Source organism: Gracilinanus agilis, chromosome 3 (assembly GCF_016433145.1).
Source record: "Gracilinanus agilis isolate LMUSP501 chromosome 3, AgileGrace, whole genome shotgun sequence".
Classification (NCBI taxonomy): Eukaryota; Metazoa; Chordata; class Mammalia; order Didelphimorphia; family Didelphidae; genus Gracilinanus; species Gracilinanus agilis.
Genome location: NC_058132.1, coordinates 492,155,203 through 492,175,892, shown reverse-complemented (window position 1 = coordinate 492,175,892; position 20,690 = coordinate 492,155,203). Strand labels below are relative to the sequence as shown.

The 20,690-nt window shown below is 41.3% G+C and overlaps 1 protein-coding gene across 1 annotated transcript in view; it reads right to left on the bottom strand.

Moving 5' to 3' along the window:
• Positions 1–19,910, bottom strand: part of LOC123241759 (zinc finger protein 420-like) — a 63,231-nt gene extending 43,321 nt beyond the window's left edge. Inside the window, exons 1-4 of the mRNA XM_044669311.1 lie at positions 19,829–19,910; positions 18,234–18,346; positions 16,266–16,392; positions 9,806–11,614 (exon numbers count right to left, since the gene is read on the bottom strand). Coding sequence (XP_044525246.1) covers positions 9,806–11,614; positions 16,266–16,392; positions 18,234–18,346; positions 19,829–19,910 — 2,131 coding nt within the window. The remainder of the gene's footprint in view (positions 1–9,805; positions 11,615–16,265; positions 16,393–18,233; positions 18,347–19,828) is intronic.
• Positions 19,911–20,690: the final 780 nt, after the last annotated feature.

The following is a 20,690-nucleotide window of genomic DNA, read 5'->3' as shown; positions in this document are numbered from 1 at the left end:
ATACACTGTGGTTAAATCAAATGTAATGGCCTTCTGTACTAGCAATAATGCAATGATCCAGGACAACTCTGAGGGAATTATAAGAAAGAATACTATTCACATTCAGAGGAAGTACAGTGGCAGTAGAAACACAGAAGAAAAACAACTGCCTGATCACATGGATGGATGGGGATATAATTAGGGATATTGACTCAAAATGAACACCCTAATGCAAATATCAATAATATTGAAATTGGTCTTGATCAATGACATGTAAAATCTAGTGGAATTGGGCATGGGCTATGGGAGGGGATGAGAGGAAGAGAGGGATAGAACCTGAATCCTATAACCATGGAGAAATGTTATTAATTAATAAATTAAATAAAAATTTAAAAAATGAAGAGGAAGTGCATTCCAGATATAATCTCAAAAACACTATATAAACTACACAGAAAAAAGAAACAAAATGCCTGTAGCTATAGACAGCCAGATGACACAGTGGATAGAGTGCCAGATCTGGAGTCAGGAGGACCTGGGTTCAAATGGGACCTCAGACACTTCTTAGCTGAGTGATCCTATGCCAGTCACTTAACCCTGATTGCCTAGTCCTTGTCACTCTTTTATCTTAGAATTAGTCTTGAGATTCAAGGTAAGTATTTAAAAAAAGTTTTCCATTTTGGGACAGTTAGATGACTTTGTGAATAGAGAACTAGAACTAGAGGCAGAAGGTCCTGGTTTCAAATCTTACCTCAGACATTTCCTAACTATGTGATCATGGTCACTTATCCCCTTTTGCCTACCTCTTACCCATCTTCTGCCTCCCAACAGATGCTTAGTATCTATTCTAAGACAACAGGTAAGGGATATTTTATAAGTCTGCAGCTGAAGGAATCCAGGAGGTGAGAGCCTCTGAATCCTAGAATACAGACTGTGGAGTAATGTATAAGAAGACTGGAAGGAAGGACTTTGAACACCAAACAGAATGTTTTGCATATGATCCTGGAGGGAATAGGGAGCCACTGGGGTTTAAGGAGTAGGGGAGTGACATGATCAGAACTGCATTGTAGGAAAGTCACTCTAGTGGCTGGATAGAGGAGGTCTTGGATTGGGGAGAGCCTTGTGGGAGACAGATCCAGTAGCAGGTTGTCTTAATAGTCTAGGAGGGAGGTGATGGCAGTGACACAGGACAGAAGGGGGCACATTGGAGAGATGTTGCATAAGTGAAATGGACAGGTCTTGGTGCCATATTGGACATCTGGGTAAGAGACAGCGAGGAGGCAAGGCTGGTTCCTAGGTTTTGAGCCTGAGGGACAAGGAGGTTACATCTATAGAGAAGGTGGGGGTTCTGTCTAGGTGAGAGAGAACAATGTCTGTTTTGGACACATTTAGCTCAAGATGTATACTGGTCATCTAGTGTGAAATTCCTGTAAGGAAATTAGAGATGCCAGACTGGAGGTGAGCACAGAAATTGGGGCAGAAAATGGAGATCAGCAGAGAGATGGTGATTGCATCCCTGGTAGTTGATGAGATCAGCAAGTAAAAAAGTCCAGAGGGAGAAGAGTAGAGGGCCAAAGACAGGGCTGGAAGAGCTCCCTCATCCTAACCCTAACCCTGCTGTTATAAGGGGTGAGGTAGAGGAGAGGCCAGCAAGGAAGACAGAGAATCAGAGGTCAGAGAGGTAGGAGCTAAAGCAGGAGAGAGCTGTGTCCTAAAAAGAGAGAAGAGAATATCAAGGAGGAGAGAGTGGGCCAAAGGCATCAAAGGCTGCAGACAGGATGGATAGAATGAGAACTGATGCGTGGTCTCTATCATAGTGGGAAATCTTCAGGTCTGCCCCTTAGGGAGCCCCTCATGATCTAAGGACTGGCTTTGCAGGGCTGGCACACCCAGAAGCTTGCCACAAACTGGGTGACAGAGAGCCCCTCATTGCCATGAACCTGCTGGAATTCCATAACAAAGCAAGTGGTTCTACTTCACAGAGCACTGTTACTTCCCATGCTGTGACCAGACAAATCCATGATGGATTGATGTTCTGGACTTGTCCGGTCTGTACCGTAATAAGGACTGTACAAGTCTGCCTGATCTCTCTATGTCTGTCTGTGCCTATGTTCTGCTGTCTGTACTTCCCCATCATGTGTGTGGTCATAAACCCTGGAGACCCTAGTTTCTGTGTATGTATTGTGTAATCTATGGGACAATCCCCCAGCATCAATTGTGTATAAAATCTCCAGAGCCCTAAAGCTGGGGGCCCAGAATTTTGAGGAAAGATCCCATCTGGGACTGTGCGAAATAAATCTCTTTCCTTCCTTATTCTAAGTGTCTTGTGGTTTCCTCTCACCTGGCTAAAGAGAAAACTCTGTAACACTATCAGCTCAGAAAGAGAAGAGTATACAGGGGACAAGGTATGAAAGAGAGGGCAAAGCCTGAAAGGATGGAGAAAGGAAGGAGGCCTTACCTTGAAGTGGAAGGGGGTTCCACTGATGGATGTTCATATGAGTGAAGGGAGATGAGAACTCACACTGAGGCCAGTGTATTAATGGGGATAATGAGGAGGTGGATATAGTTATGGCAACAAGGTGGCATCAGTATAATAGTCCCCTCCTCAATGCCTACCACTAATACTGTGAGACTTTGAGGGGTCCCCTTGGAAATTGGGGTACCCAGGGAAGGCGTGCTGCCCCTTGAGAGTTAGAGGGAAAGCTTCTGCACAGGCTGGGGTATGTGGTGACCCGATTTGTTGTTGCTCTGAACTGGAGAACTCATAAGCACCCCCAGATCAATTGCTGGCATCACAGGGGTCTGACTTGAAGATGGATCCCAGCCAGGCACAGCCATGGGACTTCTTCCCTTTATCTGTCCCAAAGATGAGTTAAACGATATCTGACTTTGTAATATTTAATATAGATATCAGGGTGTTAATAAAGGGTGATGGGTTAGGTGGGGGTCAGAGGGTGCAGGAATACTTGAACCCCCTTTTCAGGTCCTTCACCAAGAGGAGATCAAGTAGTCTCAACTCAAGGTTTCTCCTGCCTGTCGCACTAAGTCTATGCCTATTTCACTATTCAGGAAATCTATAATTAATAAGGGTCTCTGTAATCAAGGTTCAAGGAATGTAGGGTTCAGGGAACTGCTCCCAGATGGAGTCCAGTAATCCTAAACTTGGTAGACACAGTCTTAGATTGAAGTGGTAGCAAGTAGACAGTGAATCAGGGTAACAGATCTTCAGAAACAGGTCAGGAAACTCTCAAGGTTAGCCTTCGGGTTGCTCAAATCTTGATCCTTTTCCTCTCATTGAGCTCTTATCCCCAAAGACCCCTTCTCTTGCAAATCTTTCTCAGAAGTCTCTGCTCTTCCAACTGTCCTTTGGTTTTCTCCTCTTCCAAGATTCTGTGCTTCCTCCAAGAATTCCATCCCTTCCCTCCAGTCTCACAGTATCCAGGTTTTGTGTTGTGGGACTTTTACCAAAAGTCCCCCTAAGTTATGAGTAACTATTCCTATGCCTATCTTATTTTCCCTTCTCACCCAAAATAATAAATTCAGCTACAAGCTATCTCTAAGCTAAGAAGGAACATTTTGGGTAAGGGATAGAGTTTTCCAAGTTTTTACAATGTTGCAAGGCAAAAGAATTTTGTAACAACAAAATTTTCTCTGAATAATTGTTAAGTCTACAAATTACTGCAATACAAGAATCTTATTACTATTAGCAGTTTCTGCTTTATTATTTAAAATCCCTATGTTTCTAAAACCATGTTAATATATTTATGCTATGAAGACTACTTTGTCTATGTTAGTGTGTTAGTATCTTTACCTAAGTTTCTAAATGCAATATCCTATTCTATGCTGGCCCTAATGTTATCTAGCTAGAAGTTGAACTTCCCTAAGCCTTGTCTACTACTTTCTCTGTGTTTATGTTAATTAATCCTATGTTGTTTGTATATTAATCTATTTACAAGGCTAGGGTAACTAGTTTAATCCTAACCTACTTTATCAACCTATGTTACAATTATTTATAAAATTTACAGTATGTAGTATAATATACTTTGTACAAATATGCAGTCTCTGAACTCTGGTCAGAAATCTCTGCTCCTCTCCTTCTCCCTTTCTAGGGACTTAAAAAGATTTGCTCGTGCTGAACATGGGAGCTCTTTGGGCTTCAGTTTGAGGGTCTCAACAGGCCCTATGACAAGGAGGGCCAGCAGAAGGCAGGAGCTGTGAGGAGGACCTGGTTCAGCCCTATCTGGGACCTGCACAGGCAGAGATCTCTGCTCCGGGGAAGAATCCAGTCACATGCTGGGCCAGGACCTCAGCACCCTGCCTGCCTCTCCTCCCCCAACTCTGACATCTTTCATGTGAGATCTCTTGGGCCTGAAATGACCCTCCCTCTCTCACCAAGACTCCTTCCATCCCTCTAAACCACATGCCAGGGTGTGGATTCCCCCTGGGCCACCACCCACACCTTCTCCTCCCAGCATTCAGCACCTTCCTTCCCTCCCTCACTCTCCTAGGGACCCCCGCTCTCCCCCTCCTCCAGAGGGCCAAGATAAAGCTTGGGCAGCCGCCTGAGGGAAAGGCCCAGCCCTACACTTGGAGGTAGGGGCAGCAGACAGCTCCTAGGAAAACTAGGATTCTGTCTGCCATCTGGCCCTGTAGCCTCAGGGTGACTGGACTGGGTTTCTCCACATCTCCTCCATCATTTGGGCTCTTGCAAGGCAGATGTGCTCTCCCATAGCAATAATTGGGAGGCTAGGGTGAGGGGAGGCACAGGGAGCTCACCAATGGACTTATCTAAACAAGATGATGGAAGCAGGAACAGGAGCCAGAGGAGGAAACTCAGGGTGAGAAATGGTCCAGGAAATTTGGGGTCAGGAATCCCAGCACTCCCATTGGTCAGAGGGTGTTGAGGGAATGTGAGACCCACTGAATAGGGCCATCTGGCGGGTTCTGGTTTGTTTTTTTTTTTTAACTCTCTTGGAAGAATCAAGCAAGTGAAGGGGGTGGTCAGTCATATTTGACCTTGTTCACTTAGTCCCCAGAGAGGAAAACCCAGAAGAGTAGTACCTGGATGTTACCACAAGGACAGTTTAGGGTTAATTCCCACCAATACTAAACCAACCTCAACACCACCTAACAATGGGAGCTGTCTCCATGGGTTCTGCTTCTCTCCCAGAGAGCTCATTCACCAACTCAGCTTTGAAGAGTAATCCATCCTCCCTTGGATGTGCTGCTCTTTGGAGGCTGACTTTGGGAGGAACCTCAAACAAAGCTTTGACCAAAGCTCCTTTCCAAAGCCAGTCACTGTTTCCCAGGGGTACTGGGGGTGCTTCTTTTCATTCAGCAGAATTCCAGGCACAGGCCGAGATCCAAGAAGCACCAGAAATTGCTTCATCTTGTTTGATGAGATGCATGTACAGTAACCAGAGATCTGGAAACCATTCAGTGGCTTGTCACAGGGGCCAAGCACACAGCCCATAATCTATAAATCCCAGATCCCAACCAGTCAGGAATAATCAGCTCCAGACCAGGAGAATCCCAAAAGAGCTTCATGGCTTGTGGATGATGACTTTGAAATTTTACCAATAACTTGGAGATGATTTGGATATCAATGAACTCATCCCAAGGTGGCACAGAGAGGACATGGTCTATCCACTTTCTCCCTTCCCCCCACAAAAGTATACAAATGAGACCCAACCTCCTGCTCCCCCCCCTCCTCATCTGCTTGGGGTCTAAGCTTCTTAGTAATTCTAACTCTAGTCTTTTGTTCTGTGAGGGAAACTCTCTACTTGTCCCTTCCTCATCCTCTTCTCCATTCAGACTCCCTTCATTATCACATTCTCCTATCTAAGAGGTGTCCAGGGCCCACTTCAACAGCTCCAGTTATCCTGAGAGGTGTGAGGGTTTAGCCGAGAAAAAAAAGAGAGAGTTGTAGACACGGTGGATTTCTGGAAGCTGTTCTGTGAATTTCCTGTGAATCTTTATTTTTTATACCTTTTTGTCACAGTCACACAAGTGCTGGGAAATTTTACATTTCAAACCCAAAACAGAGAAGAGCTCAAGGTCTTATCAGTTACATAAGAGTTGGCACAAAAATGTATTTCTACATATAGATTATACCTAGTCTAAAGTCTTCAAGGCTACCAAAACCCTACTTTATCTAATTTTTATTTTAACAAAAAGAACCTTCAACATATTTCAAAAGTGGATTTAAGTATCAGAATATTTAAGTTCCTGGGGTAAAATTCAGCATGGGAAAATAAAGTGAGAGTGTATTATGTTTTGATTTTACCACGGTGTGTCCTTCAGAATCTTGAGATAGAGAGAGAAAAAGATTAAAGCACCTTCTGCTATTTTACTGAGGGTATGAACTATTAACTCACTAAATGCTGGTTTATTATAGAGTAATTAAGGGATTTCTATAAAGGAATTTTCTATCTATACTATAAAACTTGAGGCTATCCTAAAAATATAGATTATAATAATTTCAATAATAAAAGGTGTTCGTCAGAAGTCACACAGAGGGGTCTGATTGGGTTATCCATCCATCCTGTGGCCTGATTTTCAGACAACAGGGTCCATGCAGAGCTCTGCCATGAGCATTGACTTGATGAAAACCTGATGGGGACCCTTATTTTTCTGAGGGGCTCTCAGCAAAGAGGCACACCTCTACCTCAATATGACTTTTCACTTTTGCCTTCTTGTCTCTTAATCTTTTTTTTAAAACCCTTAACTTCTGTATATTGGCTCCTAGGTGGAAGAGTGAGTTTGGTAAGGGTGGGCAATGGGGGTCAAGTGACTTTCCCAGGGTCACACAACTGGGAAGTTGTCTGAGGCCGGATTTGAACCTAGGACCTCCCGTCTCTAGGCCTGGCTCTCAATCCACTGAGCTATCCAGCTGCCCCCTTGTCTCTTAATCTTAATCTCTTAAGCAATCTTAAAATGATTGCTGCCACTTCCTGAATACCAATCTTTAGATTGAATCATCACAGGTGAAAACATCTCCACTAAACTCACAAGTTGGATGGTCTGTGACCCATGTGTGCTAGAGTGAAATCAAAATTTACTGCCTCCTGGGCAGTCCTAAGAAAAGTGTCTGTTGTGCTTGGACACATAAACTAAAAAGAAGAAACAGGAAGTGACCCAAAAGAAGCTCCTTTAAAAGAGCTCAGTGAGCTCAGTGTCTCTTCTGGTTTGTGAATGGGACCTACAGAAGCCCTTCTGGTTTATGAACAGAACCTGAAGGAGGGCTTCTGGTTCGTGATTGGGATGTGGAGGAGCTCTGGAGCTGTTGACTGTTCTTAAACCTTTCCTTTGGAATTCCACGTGGTGAGTGTAATCAGACTGAATCTTCCTGAACTTCTCTTAAGGAACTTCCCTTTCAAAAGAGACTCTGTGATTGAAGCTTTTGCTTAATTCACCTCCAGGACCTTCGGGCCTCAGTCCTTGGCTCAAGGCTTCGCCTTTTTCCAATTGAGGACTAGTTAGATCTACTTGGGTTAAACCAGGGACCTAAGCAAATTATTGTCAGGTAAATTATTTTACCTTATCCTCTTTCAAAATTTCTAAATTTTTCTCTCTTCTCATTTGTAAATGAACTTCTATAAAAGTCATTTTGACTTGAGGTTATTCTTTATTTAAGAATTGATAATGATTCAATTCCCTGGTGACCAAACCTTTTAATATTTAACCTATCCAAACCCTTTTTTACCCCTTACACTACAGAGTACTCAAAGAATGAGGCAGGCCTATCCTGAGGCAGGCATTTGAGATGTGAATGTGAGTGTGGATAACCAGTAGCTAGTTCCAGGAAAGCCATGTTCCTGATAGCTACAGAAGATGCTCACCATGAGGTAAGAAGCAGGGAATGAAGCCCAAAGGAAAGGGGAGCCAGGAGATATCTGGTGCCTTCTGGGTTCCTGGCCTAGACTTACCTGGGACCTGCACCTGAAGAGTGGGTTTCCAAAAGAACAAATTTTCTCACCTCCTAAGGGTTCTGTTTATAACCAGCCCACTCTGGGTGGGTGTTCCCAGACCTAAGAACCCCATTCTGCCTAGTCCCTGAAGGCCCAGGTTGGGCCCTTTCCTCCAATGTTACCCTGGGTCAGGAACTCAACATTCTACCTGCCTCTACTTGCCAAGCTCTGCCCTTCATCACAGGGAATTTCTCAACCCCCTTTCAGACTTTTCTACTTACTTTGATATGGACTGAAGGCAGGTATTAAGAGGGTAATACTAGGAAAGGGACCCTCAGATTCTGAAATTAGACATTTCTCACTAGTTAGCACTGGTTGAATATCAACTGCAAAACCTGTAATTGATGCATTAGTCAAACATGAAATGAAGATTGATCCATACTATGTACTGGATTTTTAATATTCTATAATGAGCATCATCTTTGTGCCTAATTGTATTAAATACGAGAACTAAAGTACTCATATGGTTCTTAGAACTGTGAGATATAATTCATGACCTATAGTTGTTCTCTAATGTATCACTCCCCTTGCACTCCTCTGCCATATTCTCATTCTAGAAGGGGAGGGAGACTTCTCTCACACTTCTCTGACCAATGATGACAAGGTAGAAAAGGGGAACAAGGGACTTGCTCCTTGCAGACAATGGAATTACAGAGGTATCCCACAAACGTGTGCATGCTCCTTATTCCCTACAATATCAAACCCCCAAACACACCTCCATCTGAATTTGGCCTTGGCTGCATTCCAGAGTTCTCAGGAAAAATAAACTTTTCTCTGGAATGGGAAATGACAAACATCCTGACCCTAACAAATATGCCAACCCTCATCCACAGAACTGAGAAGCTGCTATTCTACAGCTGGGGATGTTATCCCATACATGAAGCAGCCACTCTACAGCAGAGTGGCTGTACAGTACTCTACTCCATATTATCAGCTCCCAAGGGACTACTCTACTTTACCCTAGGCTTGTCCTTTAGCCCAATGGCTACCTGATCAGCCCCCAGACAATCCCACCAGTTACTGTACCACCTTAAATTAATTCTTTTTCAAATAAAATTCTTTTCTTTTTGATTGAATGTGAGTTTGGGTCTCCCATTCTTGGGATAAGATACTGCTACAAACTTGAGTGTGTTTCTACCACATCAACTCCACTCTATTCTGTCTCTGACCCCATGATACTGGCCTCTTGGCTGATTCTTGGTTTAGATCCTCCATCTTCTAACTCTGCCTTTCTCTTAGTTGTTTCTACTGCTTTGCTGAAATTGTTAGTAATAATAATAGACACACAATTACTATACAAAGTATTTTTAAAAATTTTTCTGGCTTATTCAGTACTTGTGCAATCTGTCCATATGAAAATTCTGAATTCAATGTTAAAACCAGTGGAAATGCACATTGGCTATTGGGGGTGGGGGGTAAAAGGGAAAGTAAGAACATAAATCATATAACCATGTAAAGTTTTTCTAAAACATGAAAATTAAGAAAAAAAAGAAAATTCTGCATTCAGTGTGTCTTTTAGGACAGGATATCATAAGCACTGCCATAATCTGTCCATGTGATACAATTTTATATTCAGTCTGTCTTTTGGGACAGGATGTCATCAGATTCTATAAAAAAGACTATCTTCTAAGGCTTTGGGACTCTGGTCCTGATCCAAACCAGGGTTCAGCTTTAATCAGTGTTTGGCCTCCTCTCAATAAACCTAATTAGCTTGGTGTGATAAACATTCACCACAAAAGTATGGATTCTCTGATGATGAGTAAGAGTGGAACTCATTGTGATTGTTTTTTCACATTGGTTGACTTAAGGTTTCTTCACAGCATGAATTCTCTGATGTACAGCAAGACCAGAGCTCTGACTGAATGTCTTTCCACATTGCTTGCATTCAAAAGTTTTCTCTCCAGTGTGGATTCTCTGATGTTTCACAAGATAGGATCTCTGACTGAATGTCTTTCCACAATGGTTGCATTCATAAGGTTTCTCCCCAGTGTGGATTCTCTGATGTGCAGCAAGATTGGAGCTCTGAATGAATGTCTTTCCACAATGATTGCATTCATAAGGCTTCTCCCCAGTATGGATTCTCTGATGTACAGCAAGATGGCAGCTGAAATTGAATGTCTTTCCACACTGATGGCATTCATAAGGTTTCTCCCCAGTGTGGGTTCTCTGATGTACAGCAAGACCATAGTTCTGACTGAATGTCTTTCCACACTGATTGCATTCATAAGGTTTCTCCCCAGTGTGGATTCTCTGATGTACAGAAAGACCATAGCTCTGACTGAATGTCTTTCCACACTGATTGCATTCATAGGGTTTCTCCCCAGGGTGGATTCTCTGATGTACAGAAAGATGGGAGCTGTACCTGAATGTCTTTCCACACTGATTGCATTCATAAGGTTTCTCCCCAGTGTGGATTCTCTGATGTTTAGCAAGATAGGACCTCTGACTAAATGTCTTTCCACACTGATTGCATTCATAAGGTTTCTCCCCAGTGTGGATTCTCTGATGTGCAGCAAGTCGGGAGCTCTGAATGAATGTCTTCCCACAATGATTGCATTCATAAGGTTTCTCCCCAGTGTGGATTCTCTGATGTACAGCAAGATCATAGTTGTGACAGAATGTCTTTCCACACTGATTGCATTCATAAGGTTTCTCCCCAGTGTGGATTCTCTGATGTTTAGCAAGATAGGACCTCTGACTGAATGCCTTTCCACACTGATTGCATTCATAAGGTTTCTCCCCAGTGTGGATTCTCTGATGTACAGAAAGATGGGAGCTATCCCTGAATGTTTTTCCACATTGATTGCATTCATAAGGTTTCTCCCCAGTGTGGATTCTCTGATGTACAGAAAGACCATAGCTCTGACTGAATGTCTTTCCACACTGATTGCATTCATAAGGTTTCTCCTCAGTGTGGATTCTCTGATGAACAGCAAGACCAGAGCTCTGACTGAATATCTTTCCACACTGATTGCATTCATAAGGTTTCTCCCCAGTGTGGATTCTCTGATGTACAGAAAGACGGGAGCTGTACCTGAATGACATTCCACACTGATTGCATTCATAAGGTTTCTCCCCCGTGTGGATTCTCTGATGTACAGAAAGACTATAGCTCTGACTGAATGTCTTTCCACATTGCTTGCATTCATAAGGTTTCTCCCCAGTGTGAATTCTCTGATGTACAGCAAGTTGGGAGCTCTGAATGAATGTCTTTCCACAATGATTGCATTCATAAGGTTTCTCCCTAGTGTGGATTCTCTGATGTACAGAAAGACAGGAGCTGAAATTGAATGTCTTTCCACACTGATTGCATTCATAAGGTTTCTCCCCAGTGTGGATTCTCTGATGTACAGCAAGATGGCAGCTGAAATTGAATGTCTTTCCACACTGCTTGCATTCATAGTGTTTCTTCCCAGTCTGGATTCTCTGATGTATAGCAAGACTGGCCCTGTACATAGAAGTCTTTCCGCACTGATTATATTCTCTAGATTTTCCCCCAGTGTGTATTCTTTGTTGTTTAATAAGGGATGAATTTTGAGCTTCAACAACAAATTCTCTCAAAGCTAAGTTATCGGGACCATCACTCATGAATCTTTTTTGGCCCATTTCTTTCACAGAGAGGCTCACTTCTCTTGGAGTCACCTTCATTTCAGGTCTCATCTCTCCTTCTAAAAGAAACAAACAGTAAAACATATGTACATAGCCACATATACACTTGTCTCCTTTATTCCACTATCAGAATGTAAACTGCTTTATATTCTGTTTCCTTGAGTAAGAAGAAAAATTTTCAAACTTAAATTAATAAAATTCATCATTTAAACATTCCACTAAATCAAATCTAAAGAATACTTTAATTAATAAAGAGTCTCAATACAGGTGCTGGTGCATTCTAATTCTACCTCAGACACTTGCTAGGACTTTTAACACTAGGTAATTCACAGCAGCTTTTTGTCTCAGTCTCCTCCACTATAATACTGACATAATACTGTCAAGTAACTGCTAGGGTTTCTATGAGGATCACATGAGATAATATTTATAAAGTTTGTGACACACAGTAGGTGCCCTTTTCTAACATTGGGTTTTATTTTATCATTTTAATTTTGATATTTCCTGTTTTGATTGCTTTTCTTTTTAAATGTCTTCATTCCTCTATTTTATATTTCCCTTGTAAATCAAATACATTTCAATTTCTCAACACTCTTTTCTCCCTGGATCATCTAAGAGTGCTATTCAGGATATGTTGCTTCATTTTAAACCATCTCCATGTGGGGATCCTAGATTGTGAGCTGGTTTTGTCCCTCCTTTTTGTTCTCAGGGGTTTTTCCTAGAGTATATTTTATATTGAGTCCATGTTTACTGACTAGGCCCAGGACTTATGAGTGGCCAAGAGCTCTCTGGTCTCTCTCCAGGAAGGCAAAGGCATGTTCTGGCCTCAATCATGTTTCTTTCTCTTTCTTGCCCTTATTTCTCAGTAGTCAACAGTAACTCTGTTGGAGCTAAAGCAGACCCAATCCTGAAGATCATAGAGACTTCTTTCTAGGCTGCCATCTCCCTAAATTGAGGTGATGTGGTCACCTGATTCTCCCAGAACAGGACAGAGATTGAGCCCCAGAGATCAGAAAAGAGCCTGGGGCTGGTGATTTATGCACAGTCTTTACTCCTACTCATGTGCAGTTGAATGGAGAATGAAAATCATGAAACCAGCTCCCTGGGACCAGTATAAAATTAGGCTCCCTAATCTCAGCTGGGTCCTTACTGTGGGCAAGCAATCCTTTGATATCTCCTTAATTGATTCTCTTTGCCATTCAGCACAGTATCTTTTCTAAATATTTTCCTTGGTCTCCAATTCTCCATTATGGCTTACTCCCACCCCCTGCTCATACCTTATGAGATGAGAACTTCATCACATATTTTACTGTTTAAAAATTGGATTTTTATGAAGAGCTATCTTATCCACCAAATCTTATAGAACTCAGGTGCCTCCTTTTCCTTTTTTGGCCTCAGGATTAGAGAAAAAGGTCATTCTCCTCCTAGTTAAAGAAAATCTCTTTACATGTGTAAAAAAACCCATTCCACTCCCTCATCTTAATCCAGGCTATTCCTTCTTCCAATACCTCTATTTTTCTTTCATTTTCAGGATTTCCCACACTAATGAAATAATGATTATTTTTCTATGAGAACCAATATGACCATTTCTCCCTCATGCTTCAAAAACTCTCATTTGATTTATTTATCCCTATCAGATATTGTCTAATATCTGTCCACAGTTTCTGGGCTAAACTGCTAGATGGCCATTGGCAATTCATTTCCCATGTTTTCTCTGTTATACTTTTCTCCTAATATTCTCAATCTAGATTTCTTGAAGCTACAGGCTACCTTCCATAATTAAGATTTCCCTAGTGCTCCTTCACTTTTGTGCCTTCCCTCTCTTTATTGGCTGCAATGAATTTAGTATCTGGAGGGTTTCTATAGAATTGCTGGCATGCTGTTTACTCCTGCAGATGATGCATTCTACCAGAAGAGGGGAGGTATCTGTTATATGATTATTTTGTTGCGTATAACTTAGTATGGGAACAGGCACATAGCAAGCACTAATACTCGTTTCTTGCTAATAAAGAGCTCATATTGGATAACCTAACCCTTTTGCAGTTTCAGGAGAGTTTCATGTTCTTCAATCCTGAACAATGACTTCTTATGAGGTCACAGACTGATGAAGCTCCCTGAAGGGAGGTGAAAGGACCTGCAGTCCACCTCCTTAATCTTACTGATATGAAACTCAGGCTCAAGGATTCAGTGACTTGCCCAGGAAGCCACTGCTAAATATGTCTGAAAAAGAACTCCAAGTCAGGTCTTCAAGTCATCAAATCTAGCCCATGATTCACTATGGCACATAGAAGTCTCTGGTACCACAGCTTTCACATAAAACTTCTTGCTATAATGATTATATTTTGATTTTGACTAAATAATAGAGTTATAAAAAAGAAAGTTATTAACCCTTTAAGTCAGGAAAACTATTAGTCGTGTTTAACAATTTTCTTTCATTGGAATATTAGTAAAAAGAGGGAAATGTGGAAGGGAAAGAGGTAAGGAGACTGCCTAGTCTACCCTAAATGCAGATCTGGTGAAATGAAGCTTCCTCCCCAACAGTGTTCCAATCACCACATGGGAATCCTAGTCATTCACCCGCAAGCCAGGCAGGATCCAGGCAACATCCCAAAGCAGAAAAATCCTTGTGAGCTAAGCTCACTGAGGCAGCAGTGAACCCAAAAACAAAGTCCCCAACTCCAAGAAGCTCCAAGGCCGAAAGTCAAAGTTCTGAAGCTTAAAACTCCAGCTGAAAGGCCCAAAGCTCCAAGTCCAAGTCAAAGTCCAAAAACTCTAAAGAGCCCTACTCCAAAAAAGTCAAAAGGAGAAGATTAAAGGAGCAGAGACTCCAAAGAAGAACTCCAAAGGAGAAGTCAACTGTACAGGAAGTTCAGGACTTTATATACTTCTTTTTCCAAGTCCCTTCCTGACCCTTCCTCACTTTATAGGAACCAATCACAGTCTTTCAAGTTGCCTAGTGCTGTCCAGGGATGCTGGCAGGGGCCTCTGGAGTTGTCACCCACTCTAGCAAGTGACTTGTGAATTCTCATACTTAGTGCCTGGTAAGGTACTAAGTAGGGGTACTTAAGTTTTTGATTGAGTAATTTACAAGTTCTTGAGCTGATCTATAGACAAAAGAAATTTTGATTTACTCTTCACATCTCCTTACTCACCTGGACAGTAGTTTCTCAGGTCTTCTTGCTCTAGCATCCATGATGTTTCCCTTGGCTCAAAATAAGAGATCACATCTTCTCTGGAAACTGCAAGTCCTGGTTATGGGGAATCAGTCAGGGAGGGAGAATGGAGAGAAACTTATCTTTAGGGAAAGGCAGTTACTGAATCCAGTTACTCCATTTACAGAATCTCTCCATGGAGTTAGTACATGAGTCTGCCCTCACTTTATAGCATTTCTATTGCAAGGAACCCAGGATAGGATGGGCCATATTTTCCTGCTGTGGGACCCGTAATGAGCAATAGCCAAATCCTCTGTCCCACTCTTTACTTCCCACACTATTGGGTTCCATTCTGGAAGAAACTCTTAAGCCTTGTGCTTGTATGGGTAAAAGGGTTATTGTTCTGGATCAACCTGAAGCTTCAGTCAAAGGGACCTTCATGGATCAGCTCTTGTCCCATAGCCCAACTGCTCCTCACTCCCTGAAATGTAGATAAACCTTGTGTACTTTTCATTTGGGGAGTTTCTGCCTCTTCTGCTAGGAGACTCAATAAATCCTCACTGGCCCAATTCTCCTTCTCAGCTAGCCCATCATTCCTGACAATGACAGAGGAATGTAAGCAGGATGCTTACAAGGACTCATGAACAAAAGTTTCCACAGCATTTATTTTTAGGGAGAAGGGGGGAGAATATCATGAAACTAATTTGGAATTAGAATATTTGGTTCTGATGCATTTCCTATGTAGAAGGATACACTCATTCCATAGTTTTCCATTATTACAAAATGAGAGGCAGCTAAAGTGCAGTGGAAAAAGACCTGAGGTTAGAGTCAAGAAGGTGTCAGTTTAAATCTGGCCACAAACAATAACTCTGTGTGTATGCCTCAGAACAAACTTCTTAAGCTAATCTCTATTTCCTCAACAGTAAAATGGAGATAACTGTTTGGGAAGAAGTGATATAATATAAAGAAAACCCCTGGCAGAACACCTGGCTAAGACCATAAATGCTTATTTTCTTCCTTCTATTTCTCATCAGCTGTGTTGGAGGTTTAGGGCAAAAGGAAGGAAGATTAAGGACAAATCTGCTCTACTAGGGATACCTAGGACCTTTGAGCTAAAAGTTTATGCTTATTAAAGAGAAAAATATTCTAAATACTAGATCCATCCTAAAGATGAAGAAGTTCTAAGGAAAACCTGACTGAACAGTTTTCAGAGATTTGTTTGGGAGGCAAAATTCAGGTCCAGGTAAAGATGAGAACAAATAATATTTGAGATTACTTCCATGTCTGAGATTCTTGAACATGGATTTAATTTTTGATCTGAAGCTCCCTAGACTTGATAAGAGGCAGTTTCAGGAGCACCAAGGAAACCTCCTAGTTCATGTTACAGAATTCCAAGTTATTTTATAGGAAAACTAGCAGCAGGAGGTCCCTGTTTCTTAGAGTCAGGAAACTAGCATTTTTCCCTTTCTCATAACTAATAAATGCTCCAAATATAGTCCAAATACTAATGAAGCTATTTTATTGGATTGGAGACTCATTTACCAGGGAAAATTGTCCTTACCCACAGAGAGCAAGTTCCAGGCATTCTCTAGCATCACCTCCTTGTACAGCTCCTTTTGGGGAAGGGACAAGAGGCACCACTCCTCCCAGGTGAAGTCTACAGCCACATCCTTGAATGTCACCACCTCCTAAACCATCAAAAGTCATAGCACATAGGCCTAAAATACATGCCAGTATTAATAATATGACTCTCATTAATTACTGGAAGGAACCAAAGCACAGAGAAAGTCTGGTCTCTAACTCGTTAGGATTTCCACAGTCCACACTTGGAACCATAGTCTTTAAGAGCCCAGTGGAATTTTGAGAAATTAGCTCTCATTTAAATAATGCCCAGGAGCATCTAACTTTGGAACAGTGACTATGAAATCCCCTAACCCCCTCACGATTACAATAGTATCTCTAGTTTTTCCTAATTTCTTTATTTGTGATCACAGACCTTAAATTTTCTGAAACTAATCATTTTTTAAAGTAAATCACACAGCTTCTATAACTTTTTTCCACCCCATGCTGCATTATGTGAAATTGGTATTCAAACATACCTATGTATTTTTAGAACAAAGTTTATTTCACTTCTTTTTCTTATTTTTTTTTAAACCCTTACCTTCCGTCATGGAGTCAATACTGTGTATTGGCTCCAAGGCAGAAGAGTGGTAAGGGCAGGCAATGGGGGTCAAGTGACTTGCCCAGGGTCACACAGCTGGGAAGTGTCTGAGGCCACATTTGAACCTAGGACCTCCCGTCTCTAGGCCTGACTCTCAATCCACTGAGCTACCCGGCTGCCCCCTCTTTTTCTTATTTTTGCTGTCTGTACCTGATGCTTAGGAATACCTGATGCTTAGGAATACTTGATTTTGGGGAACAACCTGAAAAAGCATATCTTAACAACAAGATTGTGGGTATATAAGGAGGCTGCTCACAAGGCTCAGGGTCTTTGGTTGCTGGCCGGACTCTGGCTTTATTGTCAGATTGGCCCTCTCTCAATAAATAGTCTTGAAGACTTTGTTTCACTTTTTTGTGTCTCAGCTAAAGAATTTTTGCAACAGAATGTATCTCTCTCCCTACAAAATCATGGAGCAAGTCTTTGTTCTGTGTGTTCTGTGTGTGGATCTATGGAGGAGAAGAGAACAACATAAATATTCTTTCTTATTAGAACTTATAAGTTATATGTTCTAAACAAAAATCATTGAAGAGTTTTTGAGAATCTTTCAAGTGCTGTGTATTAGGTATATTTTTGTGATAGAATACTACCACATCATAAGAAATGATAAGCAGTTAAAAATAAAACAAATCTTGAATAGACTTCCATGAAATAATGAAGAGTAATATGAGTAGTTATTAGAGATTATATATATCTATAGGATTAATGATTCAAGAAGAGCTTGTGAATGTCACTTCCAGAGAAAGAACTAATAGATAGAGACAAAAAACAAATAATCTTTATATATAGATATATTTTTTGTTAGGAGATGCCATGTATGGTTGGAGAAAGGACAGAGGGAGTGCATAATAAAAACTAACAAAAAAATGAAAGAAATAATAGAGAGGGAAATCCTATTTCAAATAACAAAAATATGAATATGGTGTCTGGGGATCAATCTCTGAAAGATCATAAAACTTTCATAAATTCAATTCCAAAATAATCCCTTAAAAATTGTAGCCCATCTGTAATAGCTGGGAGAATATTCAGTGCTCATAGCTGTGACTATAAAGCCCCATTCCTACCCCTTATGACTGTGATATTCTATAACTCTGTAACACTTGATAGCTACTTGGTACTGATATTGCCCACACCCTCCCACTAGCTCACTGAACTGCACAGCCTTCTTCTCTGCTCTGTGGGACACTGGGCCAAAGGCTTGGGCTTCATCCACAGGTTAAGGCCTCCTAAATGTTCAAAATAACTTGTGTGTATGCTGACTGTGTCTCATTCCTCATGGCATGCAGTACAGTCATGCTAGGGGGAGGTGACGTCAATGGCATGACTGGCCATTGCAGGGACCAAGATCCAGGGGCGAACATACACGACCCAGACAGACTGGACAATATCCTTGGGCCGGGCCCCTGCCTGTCCTGACATCACCTCTGTAAAACAGTACTATATCAGGGGGTCATTCAGAAGGCTAATTGTCTTTGGTTGCTAACAAGATTCAGGCTTCATGGCAAGACTAGCCTTCTCAAGAAATTTTTTTTTTTTTGCTTTGAGACTTTGTTTTAGTTTTTGGTGTCTCAGCTAATACATTTTCATGACAGAGCATGTGACCTGATGATAAGAATGGGTCAAACTGCCTTCCTCTGATGTAATGGCCTCCAGTTGGGTGTATAATACATTTTTATCAACATGGAACCAAGAACAGGACAGAAATCTTCTCATTGGCCATCATCACAGAAAGGAAAGATCATTAGTGACCATTTCTTCAAAGAAAGTGGGCACAGCTTCCACATGCAATGAGCAGTTCCTTTTATTATCTTATGAATACTTTTGTACATTCATGAGTCCAAGCTATTCACTGAGGTCTCTAATAAGGGCACATACCAGCTTTGAAAAATCATGTTAATTGTTAAAGATGAGACAAGGTGAGGTTGTCCTAGCTTCAAAAACCTTACAGGAAATGCTGAGACAATGTTTTATGAGAATTCTTCTTTTAGTAGCCATTTTAGCCTTGGAATCTCTCATCAGAGGGGGAGGATTAATCTTGAGTCTACATAAACTTCTTCCTCAGAGAGGAAGGTTCAGATTGAACAGAATTATTAGAGAACAAAATAAAAAATCTAATACAGGACAAAAAAAAAATCTCTTTCCATTGAACATGATGGTGATATTTTATAGGTATGAATAAAATCATTAAAAAATCATTTGAAAAACAAAAGATCAACTATCTCAACCAAAATAATGAAGAGATGCTTGGATACAGTGGGAACAGTACTACAGTGTTGGGAGCCACTCAGAGAAATAGGGTCTTCAATAGAATCTTTTTATCTGGACCCCATCAAAAGTCAGCAAAGTTAGGCAAGGCCCTATGCTTGGCTTTTCTGCCCTGATTAAAGTTGAAAAGTCCTTGTACCCCTTTTAAAACTACATTACCCAAACTCTCTTTCACTATACCCATAATTCCTTAAGCCTTTTCCTATTGGTTGTGGGTTAAAACTACATTACCCAAACTCCCTTTCACCATACACATAATTCCTGAAGCCTTTTCCTATTGGTTGTGGGTTCGCAGGCGGTTTTTGAGATGGTTGCTGTGGGCGTGGTGACAGAGCTTTTTTTGGAGAGGAGGCAGCTTGGTAAGGTTGAATTGAGATTCTTTCCCTGAGCTTTGAATAAAATCATTATAAATATCATACTTTGGAGGCATTGAATATTAATTTTAAAACTTACAGTTGGAGACCACAAAGGGATTTTTGGACTCCATGTGAAAATAGTTCCCAGCTGAGCCTCCCCCCCACTCCCAGCAGCAGAGCTTTCTGTGTTTATTTTTTAAACCTTTGCTCAAGCAGCTGCCTTCCATTTTTTTCCCTGGATCCCTGCATTTTCCCTCCCAGGCATCTTTCACAGGCCTTCCTCACCTGCTCCACCTTTCTGCTGGGTCCTTAGACCATTGCAGCCTCCGGGTGCCTCCCAAGTGCTTTTCCCACCCCTTGACAGCATGGCCGGGTGGGGTTTTAAAACCTAAGGCTGCTTTTAGCCCCAAGCTGCAGCCAGCACCAGACTTAAGCTGCTTTATTTACTATTGTGGTTTCCTGCCACTAGGGACCTTTTTGAGACTGTCCAGCTGACCTGCCTACTACTCCTGTGACTGGTAAGCTTTAAAACACCCCACAGTCCCTAGCCCCTGTGCGAGAAAGAGCCTTTTAACCTTGCAGAAACCCCTAACCTCTGCTGGGCTTTTTGCCTTGGTGTGTGAGGTCCTGACCTTTTTTCATCCACCCCAGCCTGCTTTTTTAGCTTCCCTGCCTGACTGGGGTTGAAAAAAAAGCAAGGTAATCGCTTCAACCCCATTTTTGACAGTGAAGGTTTTAGAGGGAATCTGCCCTGTTTTGTAGCCATATCCTCCATTTTGGTTTCTGGCAAACACAGTCACACCCCTTGCTTGCCACTCCTACCCTTCTCTGCTGTAGTGTGACCACTTAGCCACCAGAGGTCAATAGAGAGCAAAAAATTTTTTTTCCCCTTTTCTGTTTCTCCCCCCTTCTTCCTGCTGAGCAACAACACCAAGTAAGTATATGAATAAATAAAGGCATTAAAATGTTTTTAATTTAAAAAAATTAAATTAATATTAAAGAAAAATTTTTTACAAATTTAATATAATTATAAACTATATATTATAAACAAATTATATTTAATATAAACAAATAAATTATAATTAATTTTCTCAAACAAAACCATTTAATTGAAAAAAATATATACAATACCCTTTAGCTTGTCCCT